This window comes from Notamacropus eugenii, chromosome 2 (assembly GCF_028372415.1).
Source record: "Notamacropus eugenii isolate mMacEug1 chromosome 2, mMacEug1.pri_v2, whole genome shotgun sequence".
NCBI lineage: Eukaryota > Metazoa > Chordata > Mammalia > Diprotodontia > Macropodidae > Notamacropus > Notamacropus eugenii.
This window is the reverse complement of record NC_092873.1, coordinates 439458546-439482982: the sequence shown is the minus strand read 5'-3', so window position 1 is coordinate 439482982 and position 24437 is coordinate 439458546. Positions and strand designations below refer to the sequence as shown.

General features: G+C 44.3%; 2 protein-coding genes across 5 annotated transcripts in view; one reads left to right on the top strand and one right to left on the bottom strand.

The window, feature by feature from the left end:
• The window catches only part of TMEM9 (transmembrane protein 9), a 35461-nt gene extending 13767 nt beyond the window's left edge, over nucleotides 1-21694 (bottom strand). The window contains exons 1-5 of one of the 4 annotated variants that reach the window (XM_072648232.1): nucleotides 21362-21694; nucleotides 20648-20769; nucleotides 18278-18369; nucleotides 11256-11364; nucleotides 7395-7526 (exon numbers count right to left, since the gene is read on the bottom strand). In XM_072648232.1, coding sequence (XP_072504333.1) covers nucleotides 7395-7526; nucleotides 11256-11364; nucleotides 18278-18369; nucleotides 20648-20740 — 426 coding nt within the window. In that variant the 5' untranslated portion in view covers nucleotides 20741-20769; nucleotides 21362-21694. The remainder of the gene's footprint in view (nucleotides 1-7394; nucleotides 7527-11255; nucleotides 11365-18277; nucleotides 18370-20647; nucleotides 20770-21361) is intronic. The other 3 variants (XM_072648234.1, XM_072648233.1, XM_072648235.1) reach the window with 3 other exon arrangements.
• Nucleotides 20739-24437, top strand: part of IGFN1 (immunoglobulin like and fibronectin type III domain containing 1) — a 90173-nt gene continuing 86474 nt past the window's right edge. Inside the window, exons 1-2 of the mRNA XM_072638177.1 lie at nucleotides 20739-20842; nucleotides 20926-21506. Of these exons, the coding sequence (XP_072494278.1) occupies nucleotides 20739-20842; nucleotides 20926-21506 (685 nt within the window). The remainder of the gene's footprint in view (nucleotides 20843-20925; nucleotides 21507-24437) is intronic.

Below are 24437 nucleotides of genomic sequence, written 5' to 3'. Positions count from 1 at the left end.
TAAGCTGAACCAATAATGATGGTGATGAAGATGTCAACGATGATAGCTGATACTTATATGGTGCTTTAAGGTTTATGAAGCACTTTTCTATACTTATTTGAGATAGTTTCTTGGTTTATGGAGGACCAAGCTATGAGGCCTAGGGAACAGCTAGGTGTTTCTATGAATAACTTATCCTCCTCTCCCTTCAAAGAAGGTTAAACCTATGCATCTGAAAAAAAACACAACAAAAACCCTCTGTTTGTCATTTCTGCCCAAGCAAACATGCTCACTTCCTCCTTTCAAAGGGTGTCTGAGCTCTGAGATTAGCACTAATGCTGCTGGAATCCCAGAAAAGGCAGCCCACAGCAATCAGGAGGCTGGGGTGGCTCTTGCCAGAGTTTTCAAAGGGAAAGGGACAGGCTTTCATCTCCCTCTGGGGACATTGGTAAGGGCGCCCACCTGCCGCCTTTGCAATCACTGTGGCCTCTGGGAGAACTTCTTGGCCAGAATAACTGTGCCTGGAGAACCAATGGGTTACCCGGAACTCTTGACCCTAAAGATGTAATTCAGTCATTTGATCCCAAACCTGACGGTATCTGGGTGGATCTCATAGGCTGACTAGGTTCTGAAGTCAGCTCTGGATCCTCAGAGAGAAATGAGCTTGAGGTCAAAGCATCATTTTGAGGGATGCGGTGGAACCCTGACTTTCAAGGAATCCTGGATGTCCTGGGTTGGATTCTAATATGTCATCTAGTACTCAGCTGTCCTTTCCTTCCCAGGGAGAAAGCTAAATTCCTACTGTTGTAATCAAAGTCCCTTTGTTCTCTCCTTAAAGGACACTACGATGAGATGAGTTAATGAGCTTCTTTAGTTTAGTGCACTGGGGACCAATACCTGCCATAGACATCATGGCATGGAGCACTGGACAAGTAACTGTTATTTGACCTTCATTGAAGAAGAGGACTATGACATCAGTAAGGTGATGCCATGACTTGCAAGTGAATTGGATTGAAGTGAGGCAGGGCTGTGCAAAGTCACCAGCCTCACTCTCTCCTCTGGAGCCATCTGGGTCCAGTGGCCAGATATCAATCAGCACAACTGGAGATGGTCCCTAGACAAGTAATACATTTGCAGTCAGAGAACACAGGAGCCCTCCTTGTCATTAATTAAATTATTATTATAAATATATAAATTATAAATATAATTAATTAAAGGATAATATCCGTATGGGGTTCAAATCAGGAGTCATAGAGTCATAAACCAAAAGGCCAAAATGGGTCAGAATTGGGATTCTTTAGAATATCAAAATTCAAGGCACCTGGGTGCAGAAAAAGATTTAAATCCAGAGACCAGCACAGGGTCAGAAGGTAAAATACAGGCAAAGCTACTTGTCTTATTCCACTCGTTCTCCTAAAGCTTTGGTCTTTTATGGTGACTGCTCACTTTCCCTATGCCAGCTCTGCACTGATGTGTTGGCATGATTTCATGCCAGGTCACCAGCATCCTCATTAACTCAGCTGTAAGAGGAAGGCTCTGGGTTTAGATATTGGTTTGGTGCCTAGCATTTCTCTGGGCCTCAGTTTCTTTACCTGTAAAATGAGGATGTTAGATTCAGGGGGTCTTAACTTGGCATCAGCGAACTTGTTTATTAAAAATTTTTTTAATAACTTTCTTTCAATGTTTTTTCAATATATTTTTTCCTTTGCATTCGTATGTATTTTATTTTGTGCATTTAGAAACTATTTTGATTAGGCCATAGGTGTCACCAGCCTTCCAAACAGGTCCATGACAAAGAAAAAGTTAAGAACTGATGGGCCCTCTGTCTCTAAATCTTGTGATATTCTTACCAACATAACAATCACTCTTCCTCCCATCCTTTGAGCAGCTCATGAAATTCTACCTCTTCTAGGAATCCAAAAAGGAGATAAGTTTTCCCACCTCAGTGTTCGCTAAACATGAAATTCCCATAGCTCACTCAAGGTCCACTGATGCACATAAACCTTTGACTTAAGCAGAGTATAAATATTAATTTTTTTCTATTTACTGCATATATGTTCTCTATGTATTTGCCTGTGGCAGTGGGTGTCTTGGATGTCAAGGGCCTAGAGGGTAGGGACTGTGCTTGCATAACTCTTAGTATAGTGTCCAACATGATGCCATGTGTAGTAAAGTTTGACTTCATCAGAGTTTCTTGCTTGAAAGATAAGAATTGATAGGGATAGATGAAAGGGACGGGAGCAGAAGGCAATGAAAGAAAAACAGCCATTTAGGAATTATCATGTGGAGGGACTACACAGAAACTCAGGGGGTATCAGGTAGGAGATGCCACTGGACCAGATTCCCAAGCTGACCCAGAGGATATCAACAGGTTTAAAGTCCTCAGGGGGCATTGGCACCCACTTCAAATCCACTCACTTCTGGCCTGCTGGTGTTTTATTTCACAGGGCATGGACTTGACAAGACAAAAATCTCAGGCAGAAGAGGGGTCTCTATGGAGGCAGGTCTGAGTTATTCCCAGAGTCTGGACCAAAGGCTCCCTCACATCAGAACAGAGTTATAGAATAGAATTGTAGAACTTCAGAGGTCATGACACAGTGAAAAATGCACTTGACTGGAGACAAAGAATCTGATTTCAAATTCTAGCTCTTGGTACTTAATATCTATGTGACTCTGAGCAATTCACTTAATGTTTCTTGGCTTTCATTTTCTCATCTTGAAGATAAGGAAGTTGAATTGTATGAGTTCTAAGGGACTATCCAGCCCTGAATCCACTGTGTCCAGGGGTCTACGAACTTGGGTGGAAAAAAAATACATCTTCATTTTCACTCTCATCTAACTAAAAGCATTTACTTCAATAATTTAAAAACATTATTCTGAGAAGAAGCGGGTAGACTGGCTACCCCTATAGACTGCCAATGGGGCTTATAACACACCTCTATAAAGGAGACCTGCTTGGCTTTCAAAGTCCTTTACGACCCCAGCCTATCTCTTCATTACACCCATCTCATACTCTTCAGTTCAGCCAAACTGGCACATTCTCTGTGACCTAGCTACTCTTCCTATCACATGACAGATGAAGAAACTGAGACTCAAAGAAGTAGCAGAGCTCAATTTAAACCTAGGTCTTCTGACTTCTAAAGGGGTCCTGTCAGCCTGAGGATCCAGTGATTTCATATAACAATACGAATAATAACAATGTTTTTATAGTGCTTACTATGTGCCAGGCACGTTGCTAAGTACTTCACAATTATTATCTCATTTGATCAACCATGACCTAAGTCAGAGGGGTTGAACAAGCAGCCCACAACCCTCCTGGGCTCAGTCAGAACCATACTCAGATTAAAATGTAATTGGAAAATTTTGGCAAAAGAAATAAAAATAGAATAAAACATAGATAACATTACATTTTAAAACTAAGTCAATATGTGACCTACAGAGATCCCACGTCCATTTGAGTTTGACATCACTGATCTAAGTCATGGTTCTTGGTTTTTTGCATATCTGGTGAAGTCTACGGATCCCTTCTCAAAATAATGTTTCAAGGGCAATCCACAGAATTTACAGTGCAATATACAGGATTACAACTGAAACCAATTAGATTTAATTGAAACTAACAAAGTGCTTTTTAAAACAAATTCTCAGCCCTCCCCTCAAACTGTACTCTTGGGTGAAGAGGGACTAGACTCGAGGATGAGAGTAGAGGGAGTGGCCAAAGTACTCCTAGGCCAGCCATCTCTCAGCTGAACTAGACTTCCTCAGGTCTCCTCTCCTGCCCTTAGCTTCCTGTTGATCTGATTTTGACTGAGGGTGGAGCAGAGAGGATGAACATTTCGCTATTGGGGAGGGAGAGGGGGGATCCTATGTTTTGGGAAGGGGGTGGCGCTGACAGTTGGGTGGTCTGATGTTCAAGGGAGGAAACTTCAGCTCCCTACCTGGTTATTAATGTGCAGTAATAGCAGCCCTGATAGAGGAGGGGCACAGCTAACGAGCACACGGTGATTAGGGGAAGGTGGTAATTGCAGTCCTGGCTGGGGGTGTAATTGAGATGCTGCGAGCTGATTACACAGCCTGAGGCTGCTGTTTCCCTGGAATGCGTGGCTCTCAGGCCTGGCCTTTGTTATGTCTCTAACCACCATGGATACAAAGCCAGAGGGAAGGGGGTCAGACTCTGTGGCAGGGGCGGAGGAAGAGGGGCAAGGATCACACGATCAAAGATGGAGAGATGGAAGAGACCCTAGAGTTAACCTGGTCAACCCTCCTTGATTTTAGAGATAAAGCCCCGGAGGCCCAGAGGCCATGCAGGTGACCCACCGAAGGTCACACAGGTTGTCAGAGATAGAATTTAAACCCAGGTCCTCTCACTCCAAACCCACCACTTCAGCAACTTCTGTCTTCAAACGGACAAAACTCTGTCTCTTGCTCCAGAAGACAGAACTAACCCTAGTGAGCAGAAGTTACAGCGAGACAGATGTCAAGTCAATATAAGAAACAACTTAATGATCGGTGCTTCCTCCAAACAGGACAGGCTGCCTGAGGAAGTGGTGAGTTTCTATCCCTGGAAATGATCAAGCAAGAGGCCAGATGACCAAAACTGGAGAAAGAGATTTTTATACGGGGTGGGAAGTTGAACCAGATCAAGGATTAATTTTATCAGTTTATCAGGGCAGCTAGGTGGTGTCATCATGCACAGAATGCTGGGCCTGGAGTCAGGAAGACTCACCTTCCTGAGTTCAAACCTTGCCTCAGACACTTACTAGCTGAGTGACGCTGGGCAAGTCACTTAACTCTTTTTGCCTCAGTTTCCTCATCTGTAAAATGAGCTGGAGAAGGAAATGACAAATCACTCCAGTATCTCTGCCAAGAAAAACCCAAATGGGGTCATGAAGAATTGACCATGAGTGAAATAAGTGAACAAAAATCTCGTTTGATTCCCTATGATGCCTTCACCTTATTACGCTAGCCAGAATTGACTCTTCCTTCCCCTTGCTTTCCTGTGGGACTGAGTATGATTCACTCATTTAAGCCACGCAGGCACTGGGCTCATCCCTCTTTACTAGTTTGTACAAAGAGAAGCAGCTGTCAGAGTACCCAGAGTGACAGACTTGGAACCTGGAGACCTGGGTTCCAATTTGTCTCAGATTCTGACAATGCAGTCGCTTAATCTCTTCATGTTTCAGTTTCTGTATCAGCAAGGTGGGGAATAATACTTTCATTTCCTGCCTTTTGAGGAAAATATTTTGTAGACCTTAAAATGTTACAGCAATGTGTGCTACTAGTATGGAAATGCTTTATAAGCTGGGAAGGACTATATAAATGGGACCCATGCGTTCTGAATAGAAGCCACAGAGCTAGGACTGAAAGGGACCTTGACACTCATTCATTCCAACCGCTTCATTTTATTTTATCAAACTTTTTTCAATAGACAAAAATCTATTTCATCTGCCTCTTATGTTGCCCCACCCCCAACTGAAGAATCAAAACAGACCCCTGTAACAAATACGCATAGTTAAGCAAAGCAAATCCCCAAATGGCCAGGTCCCCAAATAGATCTCATTATGTACCCCAAATCCCTGACCTTTCTTATCTGGATGTGAGTAGCATGTTTCATCATTGGTCCTTTGGAACAGTGGTAACCTCAATTTACATATGAGGAAACTGAGGTCCCAGAGGCTAAGGGATATGCACATAGAAGTGGCATTTGAATCTAGGTCTCCCACCTCAAGTCCCTCAAGGACCAGACCTGTGTCTTAGATATCTCTGCATTCCTCATAGCATCTACCTACCACAGTGCCTAGTTCTTAATATATGTTTATTAAATGAATGAATGAATTTACCACCTCCTCAGTTCCTCTTCCCTCCCTCCCCAAATACTGTTTTTTCTTCTGAATTCCTGGTACACTAGACTTCTAGTTTCTGTTTTTATCAACATGTTACAGTATTTTGGTTAACCTACTTCTTTTCTTGCCTGGTAGGGGACAAATGAGAAAGAGGGGGAATCTCTTAAACTAAGTAGATTTAGACCTATGTACTGTGGTGCCCTGGCCTAAGGTATTAGCAAAAATTCAAGGGAGTCTCTTGGAACATCAAAGTAAAAAAAAAAAAACAACCTCTTGGACTGATTCCTAAGTTCTTGTTCAAACATTTACGTACATGAACATTTCTAGATATCTGGGGTGTATGCGTGAAAGAGGGAGCAAAGTAAGTAGGAAGCATAGCACAATGGAAAGAATGCTGGGTTTGTCACTGGAGGGCCTGAGTGCAAACTGTGGCTTTGCCACTTACTGTGTGACCCTGGGCAAATCATTTCATCTCTTTGGGTCTCAGTTTTTTTCATCTGTAAAATAAGGAGCTTGGTTTAACATAGCACTTTGAAGTCTGTAGAGAACTTCACATGTTTTCATTTGATTCTCACACCAACCCTGGGAGGCAGGTGCTATTATTATCTTCAGGTACGGATGAGGAAACTGAGTCAAACACTGGGTCACACAGCTAATAAGTGTCTGAGGCTGCATTTGAACTCAGGTCTTCCTGATGCCAAGTCCAGTTTTCTATCCATTGCAATACCAACTGCCTCTAGGTCCCTTTAAGCTCTAAATCTATGGTCCTATAAGTAAAGGCTGTAGAGGGAACATCAGGTGGGAAACTGCCAAGTCACCCCCACTGAGGACAAGTTTAATAGAAATGATCAGTTTAACTGGACAAAATAATAACTACGATTGTTATGATTATTATTTACGGTGTTCCTCTTTAGTCATTTCAGCCACATCTGACTCTTTGTCACCCCGTTTGGTGTTTTCTTGGCAAAAGATGTGGGAATAGTTTGCCATTTTCTTCTCCAAATCATCAGTATTTATGTAAGGGTTTAAGGTTCACAATGCAGTTTACACATCATCTCATACAATCCTCATGACAACTCAATGAACTGTCAGGGGTGAGGAACGGGCAGCTTCAAGGCCACATGTGATCCTCCAGGTCCTCAAGTGAGGCCCTTTGACTCCAAACATCATGGAACAAATTCCCTTCGTAAAAGAATTTGTTCTGTAAAATTTGGACTCCCTCAAAAGGCCGCACTCAAGAACCTAGAAGGTCACATGTGGCCTTGGCTGTAGGTTCTCCACCTCTAAGCTAGATGCTATTATTAATTATACTCCTTTTACAGATGAGGACAGAGGCTGAGGGAGTGACTCATCTAAGGTCACACAGCTAACGAGCTAAAAGAGTCTAAGATGAGATTTGAACTCAGGTCTTTTGGATTTCAAGTCTATCACTCTACCTACTACTGCACTTAACTGCCTAATGCCCTGAAGGGATGCAGTGCCCTGGGGGCACACAGTTGGAGAAGAGATGTGCAGAGACCTCTTCTGATAGCCCAATGGCACCTCCCACCATCCCCCTCTCTCCACTGTTGTTACCTCATTCTCCTCCTCATTGTGCAGCCGCTGAGTGTAGGCATCTGGTTTTCTGATCAAAGGGTCTACCAGCATGAGGAAGGCCATGTACAGGAGCAAGGCACCCACCACAGACAGGTAGATGACAATGATGAACTGAGAAGAAAGGACACAGCTCAGGGAGGGAAGGAGAGAACTGACTTCTGTTTGAGGCACTGGGAGACAGAGATAAAGGGAGGACCAAATCCTGCCCTCTCTGAACTTCTAGTCTGATGAAGGAGATTGTCCCCCATCCCACCCAGCCCCCAAAATATAAAGATTTGAAAACATGAATAAGGGCAAATTCAGGTATAAACCATATTTTGAGGGAGTGTGGAAAAACCAGTAGGCACTGAAGATTTCCTAGAGGGAGAAGAATTGAATAAGCATTTATTAAGCACTGTACTGTATGCCAGGTACTTTGCAAATTTTACCTCATTCAATTCTTAAGACTACCCTGTGAGGTAGATATAGCTATTATCCCCTTTTTTTCAGTTGAGGTAGTGAGGCAAGCAAAGGGCAAATGCTGAGGCTGGATTTGAACACAGGTCCTCTTGACTCTAGGCACAGCGTTCTATCCATTATGTTATCTAGACACTGGATCCTAAGGATGAGTTCACAGCAAAGTTTAGAATGAGGCCTTTACAGAAGTCATGGGACGGCACGCCTCTGGGATGATGGACTATTGTATGCCACTGAGGCAGAGGAGAGGGCAAGTTGCCTCATGGGGCAGTATGGGGGGCTTGTCCAAAGGTTTTTCTAGTTGGAGTAGAGAGTCTGAGGTGTGATGTAGTGGGTATTTAGGCCAATCCAGGGAGAAGGGGAACATGGAAGGCCTAGAAGCAGAAACTGAGGTTTAATCTAATAAAGATGATGACGATGGTGACAATAACTGACACTTGGATAATGTTTTAATGCTTTTACATATGTTAAATCATTTGATTCTCCCAACAGCCCTAGAAAATGGGTGCTATTATTATCCTTATTTTACAGACAGGGCAACTGTGGCTAAGAGAAATTAAATGACTTCCCTAGGGTCAGCTAGAAAGTGACATCGAGAAAGTATCCAGGGAGGTGTGAACTCAGCGATTCCTGATTTCAAGGCCCCTCTTCGTTCAACTGTATCACTTAACCATCTCCTATGTGGACATAAACATCCATTATAAATATACAAGCAAATCAGTGTTTGGGGGATATTATTCTTATTGTACACTTATATTGTATTATTCTACTGTATACAGACAGATTAGATGAGGGAGAAACCATGACTCTAGGATTCTGCCCTCAGAAGGATTTGTGGCTGTAGGAGCCTGGACAACTGTTCACAGTACCCTTCTGTGGAGGGGGGGAATGACTCAACAGAGAATCAAGACTCAAAGGCAGTCAAACTATAATCTTATGGGAGAGAGCTAAAAGTTCCGCAACTGGCCCTGGCCCTGGTTAACTAGGAGAGAGAGAGCAGTGTGGGTGTGGTTGTGAGCATAGGACTCGTGGGAGGCATCCCTAGTTCTCCATCCCTGGTCAAAGGCATTTAGAATTTGGACTTGTCCATTCTTGAGGCCTAGATATCCCTATCCTTTATACAAGGGGAAGTATTCCTGATTTCCTGGGTTGGTTGGTGGTTACCAGAGTAAAACTAGGCAAATCGCTGGGTCTCTCTAGGCCTCAGTTCTCTTACCCATAAAATGATAGGGTTTGGGCTAGATGATCATTATGATTCCTTCTAGTTCTAAGTCTATGATCCCATCATTCTTGCCTACCAACCCATCCTAAGTGGGTGGCAAGAAAGGAGGTCAGATCTACAATAGGCTTGGGTGGGGGGGAGGTCACCTAGGACAAATCACTGGAGGGAAATCCATGGGATTAGGAGAATGTGTCTGATGAGGTCTTAGGGCTGGGAAGTCCCTTCTCCCTCAAACAGAGTGAGGTGACATCTGGCACAGAGGGTATGGCATCTGGTCCCCAGAGGGTGGGGCCCCACTGGAGGGAGTTCAGAGAGGGAAAGGGAACCTGCTTAAGGGAGGGGCTGACTCAGGACGGAAGATGAAAGGAATTGAGTCTGCATGAGTTGACAGAGTGATGACTAAGGTGTGTGTGTGTGTGTGTGTGTGTGTGTGTGTGTGTGTGTGTGTGTGTGTGTGTGTGTGTGTGTGTGTGGTAAAGAACAGACATCTGTTGTTTTTTTTTTGAAAGGTGTGAACACAAGAAGTTAACACAGGAAAGGAGGTGCTCTCTGAGAGGTCAGGATAAAGACAACCAGAGGGAAGGTCCCATTATTTAGTCTGAAAGAAGCTAATGGACACCTAATAATTTACAAATCCACAGGGGCTGCTGCACTTTACTGTATAAAATCATAGAATTCCAGTTGAAAAGGTCTTTGGACATTATTTAGTCCAACCCACCTCCGAACCAGGGTCCAGTCCACAATTTACTCCAAAGACGGTCCTCGACTTTACTGAAGACCTTTACAGACAGGGCACTCTTTACTTCTTCAGGTAGTTTATTCTACTTTTGGACAATTCTAATTGTTGGCTAAGTTCTTCTTTAAGTTGGGCTGAAATCTACCGCTCTGCAGATTCTTCCCAAGCATCCTCACCCTTCCTTCAAGGATCCTCCTTGGAAATGGCAGCAGGAAAGGTTTATTAGAAAGTAATGAGAACTTCCTGGCTGAGGCAGATTGTCTCTTTGCATGGAGGTCTTTTTTATGAAAAGAGGAGAGGTAGATTGGAGAGAGAATCTACCTTAGAGCTAGAACCTGGGATCAAATCTCCCTTCTGACATCCACTGGCTATGTGTCCTGGGGCAAGTCACTGGAGCAAGTCTCAAGCAATTTCCCAAGACAGGCACCAACTTACATTGGTATGCCAATGAAATCATAGATTTGGTCCATATTTTGTTTTAAAGTATCCCCTCTAGTTAGATTGGATGCAATCTTGACTAGAGTAGGGGATAGAGAATAGAATCATCAGAGATGCTGCTTAACCTATTAAGTGATTTATAGTACTTGTTTCCTTAATTCATGGATAGCTAAGGGACACAATGGATAGAGCTCTGGGCCTGAAGTCAGGAAGACCTGAGTTTCCTGAATTCAAATCTGGCCTCAGATGCTTGCTAGCTGTATGACCCTGGGCAAGTCATTTTGCCAAGAAAACCCCCAAAAGAGTCACAAAGAGTTGAACATAACCGGAATGACTGAACAACAACTCCCTAATTCACTCATTAAAAAAACCCAACTTGGGGATGGAGATTTGGGAAGCATGAGGATAAAAGCAGACAGAGAAGCGAAGCAGTTTGAAGGAACAGCAGTCCCAGATTCCATCCTGATCAGTGAGGTCCCTGAAGGTTCCTTGACCTTTTAGAAAGGAAACATCAGGCTAGAAGAGGTTTCTAGCACTACATTTTTACAAGCTTCTTGAGAGCTGTCATGATTCCACTTTGACCTTGGCCTTGCCAGTGATCAGAATTGGGCCTGGAACACAGTAAGTACTTAATAAACATTTACTGATCACATGGTGAATGTGGAAATATGTTTGCATGACCTCCCACATGTAACGAGTATCAGTTCTATTGCTTGCTACCTGCATGGGTGGAGGAAAGGCTGGAGAGAGGGTGATGATTAGGAATTCAAAATTAAAAAAAAATGTTTGCTGATGGATCCATTGGAACTGGACAACGCAAGAGATAGAACTCTAACCATTCTTCCTAGGCCCCTTGACACTGTTGGAAAGAAGCCAGAGTGAAGAGGCCTGCTGGGAAGGCCAGAGAAGGATGGAAGCGCCCCTGTGGGACAGGGGACCCACCAGCAGGACCTGGATTGGTGGGGAGGCAGGGATTGGGGATAGGTACCTTGATGGTGGTGGTGCTTCTCTCCTCATATTTACATTCACACAGCAGGCAGTAAGCCTCCACATCATGGCCTGGCACAGGCATTGGCTCCACCACGTGTAAACAATTACTGCAAGAAAGGGAAAGGAAAACAAATTAGGGGAAAGCAGACACTTAGAATTGCATGACCCTGGGCAAGTCACTTCACCCTGTTTGCCTCAGTTTCCTCATCTGTACAATGAGCTGGAAAAGGACATGGCAAACCACTCCAATATCTCTTCCAAGAAAACCTCAAATAGGAGAGTTGGACATGACTGACCAACAAAGAGACAAGGAAAGGGCAAAATGGGAGAGATTAGAGATGATCTATGTGGCCCCAGGGAGCAGAACCAGGTGCTATGGGGGAAAGGCGGAAAGGAGAAAATTTAGTCTTGATGTTATGAAACAAACTTCCTAACAATGAAAGCCGTCCCCAAATGGAAGGGGGTGAGTTCCCTCTCCTTGGAAGTCTTCAAGCAGAGGCTGGATGCTCACTTGTCCGTTACAGTGAGGATTCATTCTGTTAATAATAATAATAGCAATAGTATTTATATAGCACCTACTATGTGCAGCGCACTATGCTGAGCACTTTACAAATGCCTCATTGGGTCTTCACAACAACCCTGGAAGATGGGTACTGCTATTGTCTCCATTTTATAGCTGAGGAAACTGAGGCAAACAGAGATTAAGGGACTTGTCCAGGATCACCTAGCTAGTAAGTATATAAGGCAAGACTTGAACTCAGATGAAGACGACCCTGTGGAGACTGACCCTGCCTTTCAATAGTGGGGCAGGAGCCAGTGGATTAGGACACAGTGAAAATCAGGCAGATGGCACATGAATGGGATAGAATACTGTGGCGCTATAAGAAATGGTGAAGGGATGGTTTCAGAGAAAATTGGGAAGATGTATAAACTAACACTGAGGGAAGTAAGCAGAACCAGGAGAACAAATTATACAACAATATCGTAAAGACAGCTTAGAAAGACTTAGGAACTCTGATCAGGGCAATAACCAACCACGACTGCAAAGGACTCATGATGAAACATGCTACCTGACTCCTGATGGAGAGCTGATGGGCTCGGGGGCAGACCGTGAAGTTGTTTTTTGTTGCTTTGGTTTTGGATGTAGCCAATACGGGAATTTATTTTGCTCAACTATACTTGGGTTAGGCGAAGATATATCTCCATGTTTGCCACTGGATTCTGTTTTTCTTTCTCAATGGAGCAAGGGGCAGAATGGAGAGAAGGCAGGTTTTCACTATCAAAAAATTTTTTCTAATTTTTTTAAAACAAAATTTAAATAAATTTAAATAAAATTTTTTTAAAATATAAAACACCTGGGAGATGACTGAAGAGGTCAACTAGCCGAAGAGAGAGGAGGAAATGGAATCAAGGGTACCAGCACAGGGAGCGGTATTTGCAAGAAGAGCCACTACCTCCTCCAAGGCTGGAGGAAAAGAGGGTGGAAAGGAATTAAGAGAGTAGAGCAACAGCTGGGGTTGGAAAGTTTCAAATACCCAGAGGAGCTGCATCGACCACATACCACATTAGAACATAAGCATTTCTAACATTCATTTAAAAAAAAATTTGAGTTTCAAGTTTTCTCCCTCCCATTCTCTCTAAGACAGTAAACAACTTGATATAGGTCATATATGTGCAATCGTGTAAAACATATTTCCATATTCGTCATGTTATGAAAGAAGAAACAGAACAAAAGAGAAAAAATATGAAAAAAATAAAGTGAAAATAGTACACTTTGCTCTGACTGGCATGGGAGAGGCAGAGGGGGATGAAAAGATGAATTAACAGGAGCTGGGAGAATGGGACAGTGGAAAGATGGCAGCCCTAGACCAAAGTTTCATCAAGGAGAGACTTAGTTGCTTGGGAGAATGTGTGGGAAAGGGTAGAAGTGACAAGTGGGGACAGATAATTGGGAGCCACATTTTGGTGCCTTTGTTGGTCCTGCCATCTCCTTGGGGCCTTCTAAAAGATATCAGACACCAGAACACTCTTAGTGGAGTAGGAATCTCAGGTGAGAGAAATGTAGAAAATGAACCTTATCTGCAGATGGAGTGGGTGGTGAATACAGTAAGAGATTTGTAGACAAGAAGACCTGGATTCCAATCCAACCTCTGTTGCTTACTAGCTGTGTGACCCTGGACAAGTCCTCCCTGGGCCTCAGTTTCCTCACCTGCAAAATGAGGGGACTGGACTAGATGGTGTAGGAGACAGAGCATTGTATGGACTTGGAGCTGTGCCTCAAATACTCACTAGCTGCAACTCTGGACAATTCACCAAACCTCAGGAAAAGGAGGAGGTTGGACTCAAATACCTATGAGGACCTTTCCAGATCTCAGTCTATGAGATGACTGTGGACCAGTTATAACCACTGGATTTTAGGATTGGAAAGAATTGCAGAGATTATTCAGTCCAACATTCCCCTCCTCAGAGGAATCTGGGGCGCAGAGAAGTTAAGCAAATTGTCCAAGGGTACACAGGTTGTAAGGGGCAGAGCTGAGATTTGAACCCAAGGTCTTCCAACTCCAAATCCAGTGCTCTTCCATTACAAAAATGGTTCACCCTTCTCCCAACCCATCAATTTCATCTGTTCCAATGACACTGTAAGAGTGATGTCCTAGGGAATAAATATGGAATCTATGAGTAAGCCAAGAAAACAGTAAAAAGGAAGTTTCAGCACTTCAAAAGATTACAAATGTCACCCTGACTGCAAGGCCTTCCTGTTTAACTCTTCAGGAGTTTCTGTGACCAAAATAAGTGTATCACTGGGCAGTCCTCCATGTGATGAGTCTCTTCAAACGTAGCAGGACCATTGTGCATTGGTGGTGTGGTTGGTGGGCCATTGATGGACTACCTGGTAGGACCTGGCAAAACTTGTGACCCACCTCCAAGACCTCCAAGAAGTCAGGGTCCCCTCCATGGCACAGTGAGACAAGGGGGAGAAGCCTTTTGGGGACAGTTTAAAGGCAAGAAATTGGTGGTGTTAGAATTTATAAAATGTATATGACGCCACCTATACCATACGTTTTATTTTATTTTTTAAAGCCAAAGAAAACAAAATTTATTAAGGATTCGCCTAATTGGGTTGCCCCTTAAGGAGCCTAAGTATTTGTAACGCTTGTATTCACAAGCGGGCCAGATAGAATCCCAGCTAGACAGGGTCTGAGCTGGATTGAATCTGAGCACCTGCATGGAGGCAAGATGGAACTTAAAGAGTATAGGAGGGGTGGGGGGGTGGGGTGTCTGGTAGTCCAGGGTGATGGGAGGAGGGGTTTAGGAAGGGTCTAGAGAAGTCCAAGGAGGGTCAAAGGCTGGAAACACCTGGAGGCTATCAGGAGATATCAGATAATGGAGGGTTTGGGTGGGAAGCAGGTGGGGCAATCAAGAGATATCAGACAATGGTCACAGATTTGAGTATGAAAAGCCAGATTCTATGGAGAGATACAAGGGGAGCTCAATTTGAGTATGAAAGGCCAGGTTAAGTGAGGAGATTCCAGGGGAGCTCAAAGAAGTTCTCAGAGTCTGAACCTCATCATTCCCCCCTCAAACAGATTGAATCCAAATTCTTTTGGGGTAAAGGATGAAGGTCTCAGTTTCTGAAACTTCTTCCTGCTGGCAAGGGGCATAGAGCTGTCCCTGCCTCGATGGGTCCTGTTCAAGGGGTCAGACTTCAGAATCTGGGTGGTATACCATACATTTTAAAGGAATGTCAGGAAGACGTCTTTTACAAATACAAACTACTTAGTCTAACATTCTTTCCTGTCTAGGTCTGTGATCCTATGAACCCCTGAAAGCTGTAGTTATCACTTGGGAAGCCTAGAGAGAAGAACATCTCCATTTCTGGTTTTTGTTGTTTGTTTGGTTTTTGGAGAGGTATTGGGGTCAGTGTAGGTAATGTAAATGGCACTGGACTTTGGAGGACTGAAAGAGGTGGTTCAAATTCTATTACTAGCTGTGTGACCCTGGGTAACACTTAACCTATCTGTAGAATGAAGAAGGTGAAACTCTAAGGTCTCGTTCAGCTTAAAAATCTAGGATTCTGTGATTCTAGCTTGAATGAAACCCTGGGATCTTGCATTTGGCTTGAGGTAGGGTCATGTGTTAAGCCTCCCCTCAGGAATGGACATCTTTATGATGTTTTTCAATTCAACACCCACTTGTCAATGGCTTTCTTTGTGCAGAGCAAGGCGCAATGGTTTGGAGAAAATGCAGAAATCAAACAAGGTGCCACCCTATCTGCAAAAAACTTACAGAGGCAGCCTGCACTACTTGGTGTTAGAGACCTGAATTCAAATCTACTTTGGAAACTTAGTGGATCTGTGACCTTCGGCAAGCTACTTAACCTCCCTCAACCTGCTTCCTTATCTGTAACTTAACCTCCCTCAACCTGCTTCCTTATCTGTAAAATGAGAAGCTTGGATTTTCCGACCTCTGAGGTTCCTCCTCAGTCTTTCCTGGTCCCGTGATCCTACAACACTGACAGCTGCAGTACTATTAATGAACACAGGAGGGCAGAACGTCTCCATTTCAGGTTTTTGTATTTTTTTTTTTTAACTGGGACCTCTCATTTGTTCCCTAATATAATTATGTTTGTAATTAGAATTCAAAAAGAGCAGCATCTTTCCCAGCCTCACTACTGTTCTCCCGAAAATGCTGACACGCATGTCCCAGAGACAAGGATGGATGCTCTGACTAGTAAAGGAGAGGCAGAGAGGGATGGAGAGAGGAAGTAAACATAAAACCTTGAGAGAGGCAATCCTGGGGCCTTTGCTCCCTCCTGCTGAAGCACTGAGGCCCCACACTCTGGGTTTCCCTGTACTGGCCTCAGTCAAAGCCCCTGAAGACCTAGGGAGGCTGTGACCTCAAACCTTGTAATAGGATAAGCCATGATCCAAGTCACGAGCATGGCTCAGATGATCAAGGGCTGCGATCAGTCAAGAAAAAAAGCTCCCATTTAGGGAGCACTTGGGATCCCAGGATCCCAGTGGCCTTGGAGACCTCTTTTTACAGGTGAGGAAGCTGAAGCCTGGGAAGCTAAAGTTCCTTACCCTTACCCAAGGTATTTGACTGCTGGTGTTTTGACAATCTGAAAGCCAAGCATTCTTTCCACTGAACTAACCACTTCCCTCACAGAAAAACCTTCAGGATAGGTGGTCTGAGTATTGTTATCCCCATTTTACAGATGAGGAAACTGAGGCTAAGAGGTGTTCCTTTGACTTGCTGAGGGCCCTGAGCTAATGTGACTTGCCAAGGTAGCCACTCAGACTGGACCCCCACACCTCGTGACCTCTTTCAACCATGACACGTCAAAAAAGCCCCTTTTCCTAGATCCTCCCAATTTTGACTACTGAGGGGAAGAGAAGGAAATAAGACAGAGCCTTGTGAATGGTCCCAGCGAGAGATAACAAGTCTTGGCTTCTGCAGTGCTGGGGAGGCAAGTCTGTACCCAGAGGTGTGGAATGCTAACATCTGATCCAGTGCTCAGAGGAAGAAGGAGCGGTGGTTTGGACAGCTTTGTGTGTGGCCAAGGCAGAGCGAGACACTTCATCAAGCCATGGCCACAATAGCTAATCAGGGAGGGACCTCCTCCTAGAGCTTACATTTTTTGGCTTTGATGGAATCTGCCAGGAACAGGAAGAAACTAGCAAATGGAAAAGGATCTCGGACCATCAGGAGACCTGAGTTCTAGTCCTACTGTTAATTTGTCACAATCTATTTGAGGCTCAGTGATGCTGTTCCAAGAGGAAATATGGCCTAGTGGATAAATTATGTGCTGGGCTTGGAGTCGGGAAGACTTGGGTTATTAGTTGTATGACTTTGGGTAAGTCACTTAGTATCTGTAAGCCTCAGTTTCCTCATATGTAAAATGAGGTATAAAAATAACTATAATACCTACCCACAGAGTTGTTATGAAGTTCAAATGACATAATGTATGTAACATACCTTGCAAATCTTAAAATGCTTTGCAAATGACAGTTGTTATTGTCCATAGAGGATTCAAAGCTGGAAGGAGTATTAAAGATCCTTGAGGCCTACCATCTCCTTACAGATAAAGGAACAGAGGCCCGGAGAAATGAACAGATCTGCTCATGGAGTGACAGAGTAAGGATCTGAACCCAGAACTTCTGACTTCTAGTGTTTTTTCAACTACGCTAACCAGCTTTGACAGTTTGTGAGCTTATAAGTATCAAAAGGAATAATGCAAATGAAAATGCTTTGAAAAAAAGTCAAAGAATTGTCCTATTTTCTTCCCTTCACCCTCCCCCTATCTCAGAGAATACTCTGCTCCCCCAACTTTCCCAATCTCAGTCTAAATGTAGCACCACAGACTTAAATTTAATAACCGGCCATTTGCCAAACAGCAGCTAGGGGGTAAGGCAGACAGAGTGTTGGGCCTAAAATCAGGAAAACTCATCTTTCTGAGTTCAAATCTGGCCTCAGATACTTACTAGCTGTGTGACCCTGGGCAAGTCCCTTAACCCTGACTGCCTCAGTTTCCTCATCTATAAAAATGAGCTGGAGAAAGAAATGTGGCAAACCACTCTAATATCTCTGCCAAGAAAAGTCCAAATAGGGTCATGGAGAGTTGGACACAGCTGAAATGATTCAACAACAACGAAATCACCAAACCACTTCTTTTGGGAGACAGGGAACCCAGGCCCCATTTTTGATGATAGAGTGACTCAATAGAGCTTACTTCCTCAATCTCTCCAAGAAATAGCTGTTTCCCCAGAGATCTATGAAAAAACAGTTTCCAAAAGATCTACAATTAATCTTCGACCCTAGATGTGGCTGATGAGTGGCAGAGTTACAATCTAACTCAGAGGCCATCTAATGCAACCCATAGTTAAACAGCAATGTCCTCTAAGCATTCCTGGCAAGTAGTGGCCTCGGCTCCATCTGAAGCCCTAAAGGACAGGCACACTGATGAATTCCTGAGGAAGCCCCTGTGAGGAATGATGACTGAACTGAGTAGTGCCTTACCAGTCTTTCTGTGACACATTCTGGTTGTAAATGTGTCCACTGATGTTACGATACGGTGGGCAGATACATTTGCACCGGATGTCTTCGGAGCTCTGGAAGAGAACAGGAAACGAAGATCAGGTTGGGAGGCAGGGCACCAACTCCTAGCAAAAGCCCCTGCCTTGTGACTCCCCTATCAAGCCTTGTTAAGCACTTCCTGTGTCTCAGACACTGTGTTAACAGCTTTAGAATGATCTCATTCAAGCCACAACTACTCTGGCAGTTGGGTATTATTATCCTCATTTTAGAGTTGAGGAAAATGAGGCAGACAGAGGTAAATAACTTGTCCAGGGTTATACAGTTAGTAAAGGTCTGAGGCTAATTTGAACTCAGATTTTTCCTATTCTGCTCTATTCTCACCATCTACCTGCCTAACAAGCATTTATTAAGTGCTGACTATGTGCCAGGAACTGGGGAAATAAAGGGAAAAACCAAGGTCTTCTTAGCAAAGCTTTCTCTCTGACTCAGAATTAAGGCTGCACTTTTCTTTAATACTCATCAAATTTGATTTTGCATCTTCATCTTTCCTGGACCTAGACTCAGCTAGCAACAGCCTCCTGTCCTGAAAGAAAGCTGCAGGCTTGAGCACTGGAACAGAGCAAGACACTTAGAGCCTAATCTTGGCTCTGCCACTACATAGCTGTGTCCCTGAGAAAATCCCTTAACTTCTCCAGGTCTTAGTTTCCATATCTGTAAAATGAAGAAACTAGACAATCTCTAAAGTCCTTTCCTGCCTAAGATATGTGGTTCTAAGTGGGACAGCTAAGCGGTGCAGCAGATAGAGCAAGGGCCTTCAGTCAGAAAGACCTGAGTTCAAATCCAACCTCAGATATTTACTAGCTATGTGATCCTGGGCAAGTCACTTGACTCTGTTTGCCTCAGTTTCCTCATCTGTATAATGAGTTGGAGAAGGAAATGACAAATCACTCCAGTATCTCTGCCAAGAAAACCCTCAATAGGGTCACAAAAAGTCAGACACCACTGAACAGCAATAGGGGTTGCCTTTCTCTAGGGGTCTGGAGAAAGAATGCCTAGGTCTGTGAACTCTGGAGTGGAGTGGAGTGGAGGTATGATAATTTCACAATGAGGTAAACTGAGGCAAAGCCACAGAAAGGATGCTTGCCCCTTGACACATCTCTATCCTGGTCTTCATAACAACAACAGTAAAAAACAAGACTGACTTTTTCACAGCACTTTAAAGTTTGTAAGCACTTGACATTATCTCATCTGAGCATCTGAGGATTCTGAGGAACAAGTACTACAGGTCTCCACCTCCCAATTTTATGATAAAGAAAGCAAAAGTTAGAGTTAAGTAATCCATAGCAGTCAGAGACAGCATTCCAACCCAGGTCTTTCTGACTTCTTGTATGTCCTCTAATCTAATCACTCAACAAGCCATTTATTCAGTACCTCCTTTGTGCCAGGAATTGTGTTAGGTGATCACTGGGAATGATTAAAAGTACAATAAATTAAACAATGTCATTGAGTCTTTTTAGACTCTTCATGACCCCATTGAGGTCATTTTACTTCCAGATGAGGAAACTGAGGCAAACAGAGTTAGGTGCCTTGCCCAGGGTCACTCAGCTGCTGTCTGAGGCTGGATTTGAACTAGGAAAGATGAGTCTTCTTGACTCCAGGCAAGACATTTTATCCACAGTGCTACTTATCTGCCCCAAATGACACAATACCTATGCACAAGAATTTACTCTAGAATGGAAATGACAACCAGGATATATATAAGTATATGCAGAATACAAAGGAATAAACACAAAATTAGATACAAGGCAGGGACCAGAGAAAAAAAAAAACTTCTCACACCAGGGATTCTACTATCACTCTACCTCTGTTATAGCTCCCTGAGGGCAACGGCTGTGTCTCATTGAATTATTGCAGCTTCTCCAGCCCCCAGTACATTACCCTGTAAACAGTATGTCCTTGATAAGCATCTATTGAACCGACGACCAAGACAAAAATGTTCATTTATTAACCGAAACACAGGATCAGAGAATTAATATTCCATTTTAAGGTTTATAAAGCATTCTCCTAGCAACAATTCTTTGGGGGCAGGGGGAGAGCAATTTCTCTCATTTTGTAATCTGAGGAAACTGAGGCTATGAGAAGCAGAAGCCAGTGGGATTTAGGGCCGAAATTCAAGTCTTCTGACTCTAAGAGGACCGGACCACGAGACCTGGCGTAGATCTCCCGAATCCCCAAAGTACAGAGGGACTTACAGGTACTTTTAGGGAGGGCCAAGTCTGCGCTAGGTTCTGGCCGCCGCTACGTAAACCAGCAAAGCCAAACCTCCCCATCTGCCCAGACCATAGCGCTCACCTTGCCGGCCTGAGCTGGGGGGATGGCCAGACAGCAGGCCAGCGCCACCAGGGGAAAGAGCTTCATGCTTGTCAAGGCTCGCTGGGTCAGCATGACCAGTCACCTGGAAGAGAGACAAGGAGCTGGGGAAGAGGGAAGTGAAAAGCGGGAAGTGAAGTCGACATTCACGTTTTCCCCCAAGTCCCCAAAGCCCGAGTGACTGCACCCTGCTCGACTCGGCTCGGAGGCAGGACGCCTGGGTTCTTTTCTTAGATAAGTGACCCCTTTCTGGGTCTCAGGTCCCCCCGATCGTCAGAACGGGAGAGAATAATTGCTGGGGGAGGCCCCCGACTCCTATCTCTACGGTGCTTCGAGTTCCTCGGGCAGCGCGGATCCAGGCTGACAGCGCTCCGCCCGGACCCCCGGGCGCACCGCGGCGGCGGCCCCGGTGCCCCTACCCCCCGCTGTGCGCTTCCCGTCCGAGCGCCTGCATCCCTGTGCATCCTGTCCGCATCCCGGTCCCCACTCTCCGCCCCAAGCTGCTCCAGCCTCTGCTCCCCGGCGCAGGCCCGGAGCCCCGGCAACCCTCTCCAGCCCCGTCTGAGGCCAGCTCTAGCAGTCAGAGCCCCCCGCGCCCGGCAGAGACGGGCCGGAGCCGCCCGCACCCCACCCCAGGCCCCGGGGCCCCGAGCCCCCGAGCCCCCGCGCCCCTCCCCCAGCAGTCCTGCGGCGAACCTCCGAACCTCTCCACATCAGCACCGGGCCCAGCACGGCCCCGCCCCACTGCAGCTCCTATTGGCTCTTGGAGGTGCCCTTCTCCCCGACTCAGGCTGTCTCCACGGCAACAAAGACCCGCCTTCTTGGGGGGGGCGTTTGGAAGGTACTGCCAGGGATCGGAGGGCATTTCTTAACCCCAAATGGGCAAGAAAAGGGAGCGTCGCCGAACGAAGGGCAGAAAAACCGAAGTCCAGAACTGGAAAGGTCTATAGAACATCCACAGATTGAGAACTGGAAGGTGCCTGGCGTCACCTTGCCCACCTGAAACTCGAGTCCACCCTCCAGCCTCTCAAGGCACGCGGTCCTCCTGCGTAGAGAAAAGAGTGCAGGATCTCAGGTCTTTGGAGCTCTCTGCGCAGCCTTCGGCAAGTCACCGCCGCGGCAGGTTTGGGGAGAGGTTTGGATGAGAAGGTTTTCTGAGTTCTCCTCCAGCGTTCAGCAGACCTCGGACCCTCTGATCCAAACTGCGCGCTTCCACTGCCGGCGAGATCATCCAGTTTCTGTCAAAATGCTTTCCGATTTTTCCAGCCATTTTTGTCAGAGTCCTTACCCCCAGTAGGGGGTGTCCTTGCATTTTGCAAGAATTAGGCCACTGTGTTTAATTGTTTTTGTTTTTTTGCAGATTAAGTACAGAGAGAATGACTTATCCAGGGTCATTAGACAATAAGTATCAGGGGTGGGATTCCTAACCAGCTCCTGCTGATGTAAGATATAGGAGGCCTTCCACGTTGCCTCTAGAGTTTGAGGAGCTTTAAAACTAACTCTCTTGGCAGGCAGTGTGCCCTGACATCTCTCTGCCCTACTTCCCACCCTACACCCATCTCAGCCCAATTTAGAGGTGTATTAATGCTATTCAGAAGTACGGGGCTACCTGATGGACTTTTAAAAGGTGGCATGCATTCATTCTTTTAAAAAACTACTTATCAAGAGCCTATTGGGGCCTCAGGGTGTGCATCACCTGCTCCGTGACTCCCAATTAGTTTATGATTCAGTAAATTGTGAGCGGCTTGAGGGTAAGAACTGTTTTGAATATCTGTTGCAGTGCTGTTGGCTCCTTGTTTTTGTTTTCAGTGCAAACCCATAATTCATCATTGTAGGGAACTTCTCCAAGGCAGCTCACTGCACTGAGGTCCTACTTATCACTGCCCATGGTTAGAGTCTCTGAGAGGTAAGGGGATGTGCCCCTTGTCACATAGTTAGTATTCAACAATGGTGGAATGTGAAACTGACTTCAAGGACATTTTTCTGTTGGCTATGCTGGATACCTGGCACACAGGAGGTACCTGATAAATGTCTGTTGATTCAATTGAATTCCAAACCTGAAGGCCCAGGCTAGGTTCTACAGGTAGCAGTAGGAAGTACCCTTGTGACCAGCATTACTGCTTTTGAGGTCTCTGTGCCGAGAGAATCAAGTGGCCAGCTAGAGCACTAGGCTCAAACCTCTCCACCCACATCCTCTGCAAATTTTCAAGGCACAGAGATTGGAGCACTAAGTAAAGTGAGCTGGAGAAAGAATGATAAACCACTCCTGTATCTTTGCCAAGAAAACCCCAAATGTGGTCACAGAGTTGGATAAGACTGAAATGACTGAACAACAACAACATATAAATTATTATTAGTCTCCTTTTATAATGTATTTACCTCTAGAGAATATATTTTGTATATCATTCCCTGAAGAATCTTAGAATGTTAGAGCTAAAAGTGGCTATAGATATCTAGTCCAATCCTTTTATTTTATAGGTGGGTTGATACCTTATCACTTTCCTGTGAATCACTTTATTATTTTTGTGAGTATGAATTACTTGAAAAGAGGAAGAAGAAAAAGGAGAAGAAGAAGAGGAAGAGGAGGAGAAGAAGATGAAGAGGAAGAAGAAGGAGAAGAAGAGGAAAAAGAGAAGAGGAAGATGAAGAAGAAAAAAGGAAGAGAAGAAGAAGAGGAGGAGAAGAAGAAGTTCTTCCTATACCTGTCCAAGGGAGTAGCTACTTGGCACAGTGGATAGGGTCTTCCTGACTCTAAACCTGGTACTCTCTCCACTGTGCCACCTAGTTACTCCTACGCATCTAAACCAAAGTATTAAAATACTTGGTAATAAGGTAGCTATTCCTCATATATTCAAAGTTGTCAAGGGAAATATTAAAGATTTTATCTTTATCATATGCCAAATGTAATATATGCTATATATAATGTCCACTGCACATATATGACACCTCATATATACTATAATAATAAGAGTTCTTAATGCGAGTTCCAAGAACTTGTTTGTAAAAGAACTTTGATAGCTCTGTTTCACTAAAATCAATATTAAAGCTTTGTAATCCCATGCATTTGAGTTAGGCATTTAAAAACATTATTCAGAGAAGAGATTCATGGGATTCAAGAGACAACCAAAGGCATACTTGATACAAAAAGGTTAAGAACTCCTACCATAGACCCATTTCCCAATGTACAATTCTCTCCCAATTCCAAATGAACTTAACAATATTGAATCAAAGGATCATTTTATTTAATTACTTCAAGAATCTATTGTTTTATTGGTGTGTATTTTCCTTGTACAGATACCTATTGTCCCCTCCATGCCTGAGTAGACTGTCTTCAAGAGTTGATGTAGCCAAAAAATGAAAGTCATGGAATGACCAGCCATCTGCTAATGAGTCTCTTTAAACTTAGGTAGACTGTCCTTAGAAAACAAGCAGTCTCTATTGCCAACCTATAGTTGATACTTTAGAACCTTCCAGAATTTATACTCCACTGCCATTGCCTTTGAGAACCCAAGGTCACCTGGGTTCAGGAAGAATAGGACTTTAATGAAAGGTTCAATTTTATATTTATGGAAGAGTAACCCATGGCCTATTACCAAAGGTCTAGATGCACACAGAATATCTTCTTTCTTGAAAGCTACTCATCATGATTTATGCCCCCAAGTCAATGTCTTTCTTGTGAACAGCAGAATTTGGCTTATTTCTGTCATATCCTCTGCTCCCTTGTAAACACCATGCTAAAAAAACAAAGCAGAGAACAAAAACCAAATTTATC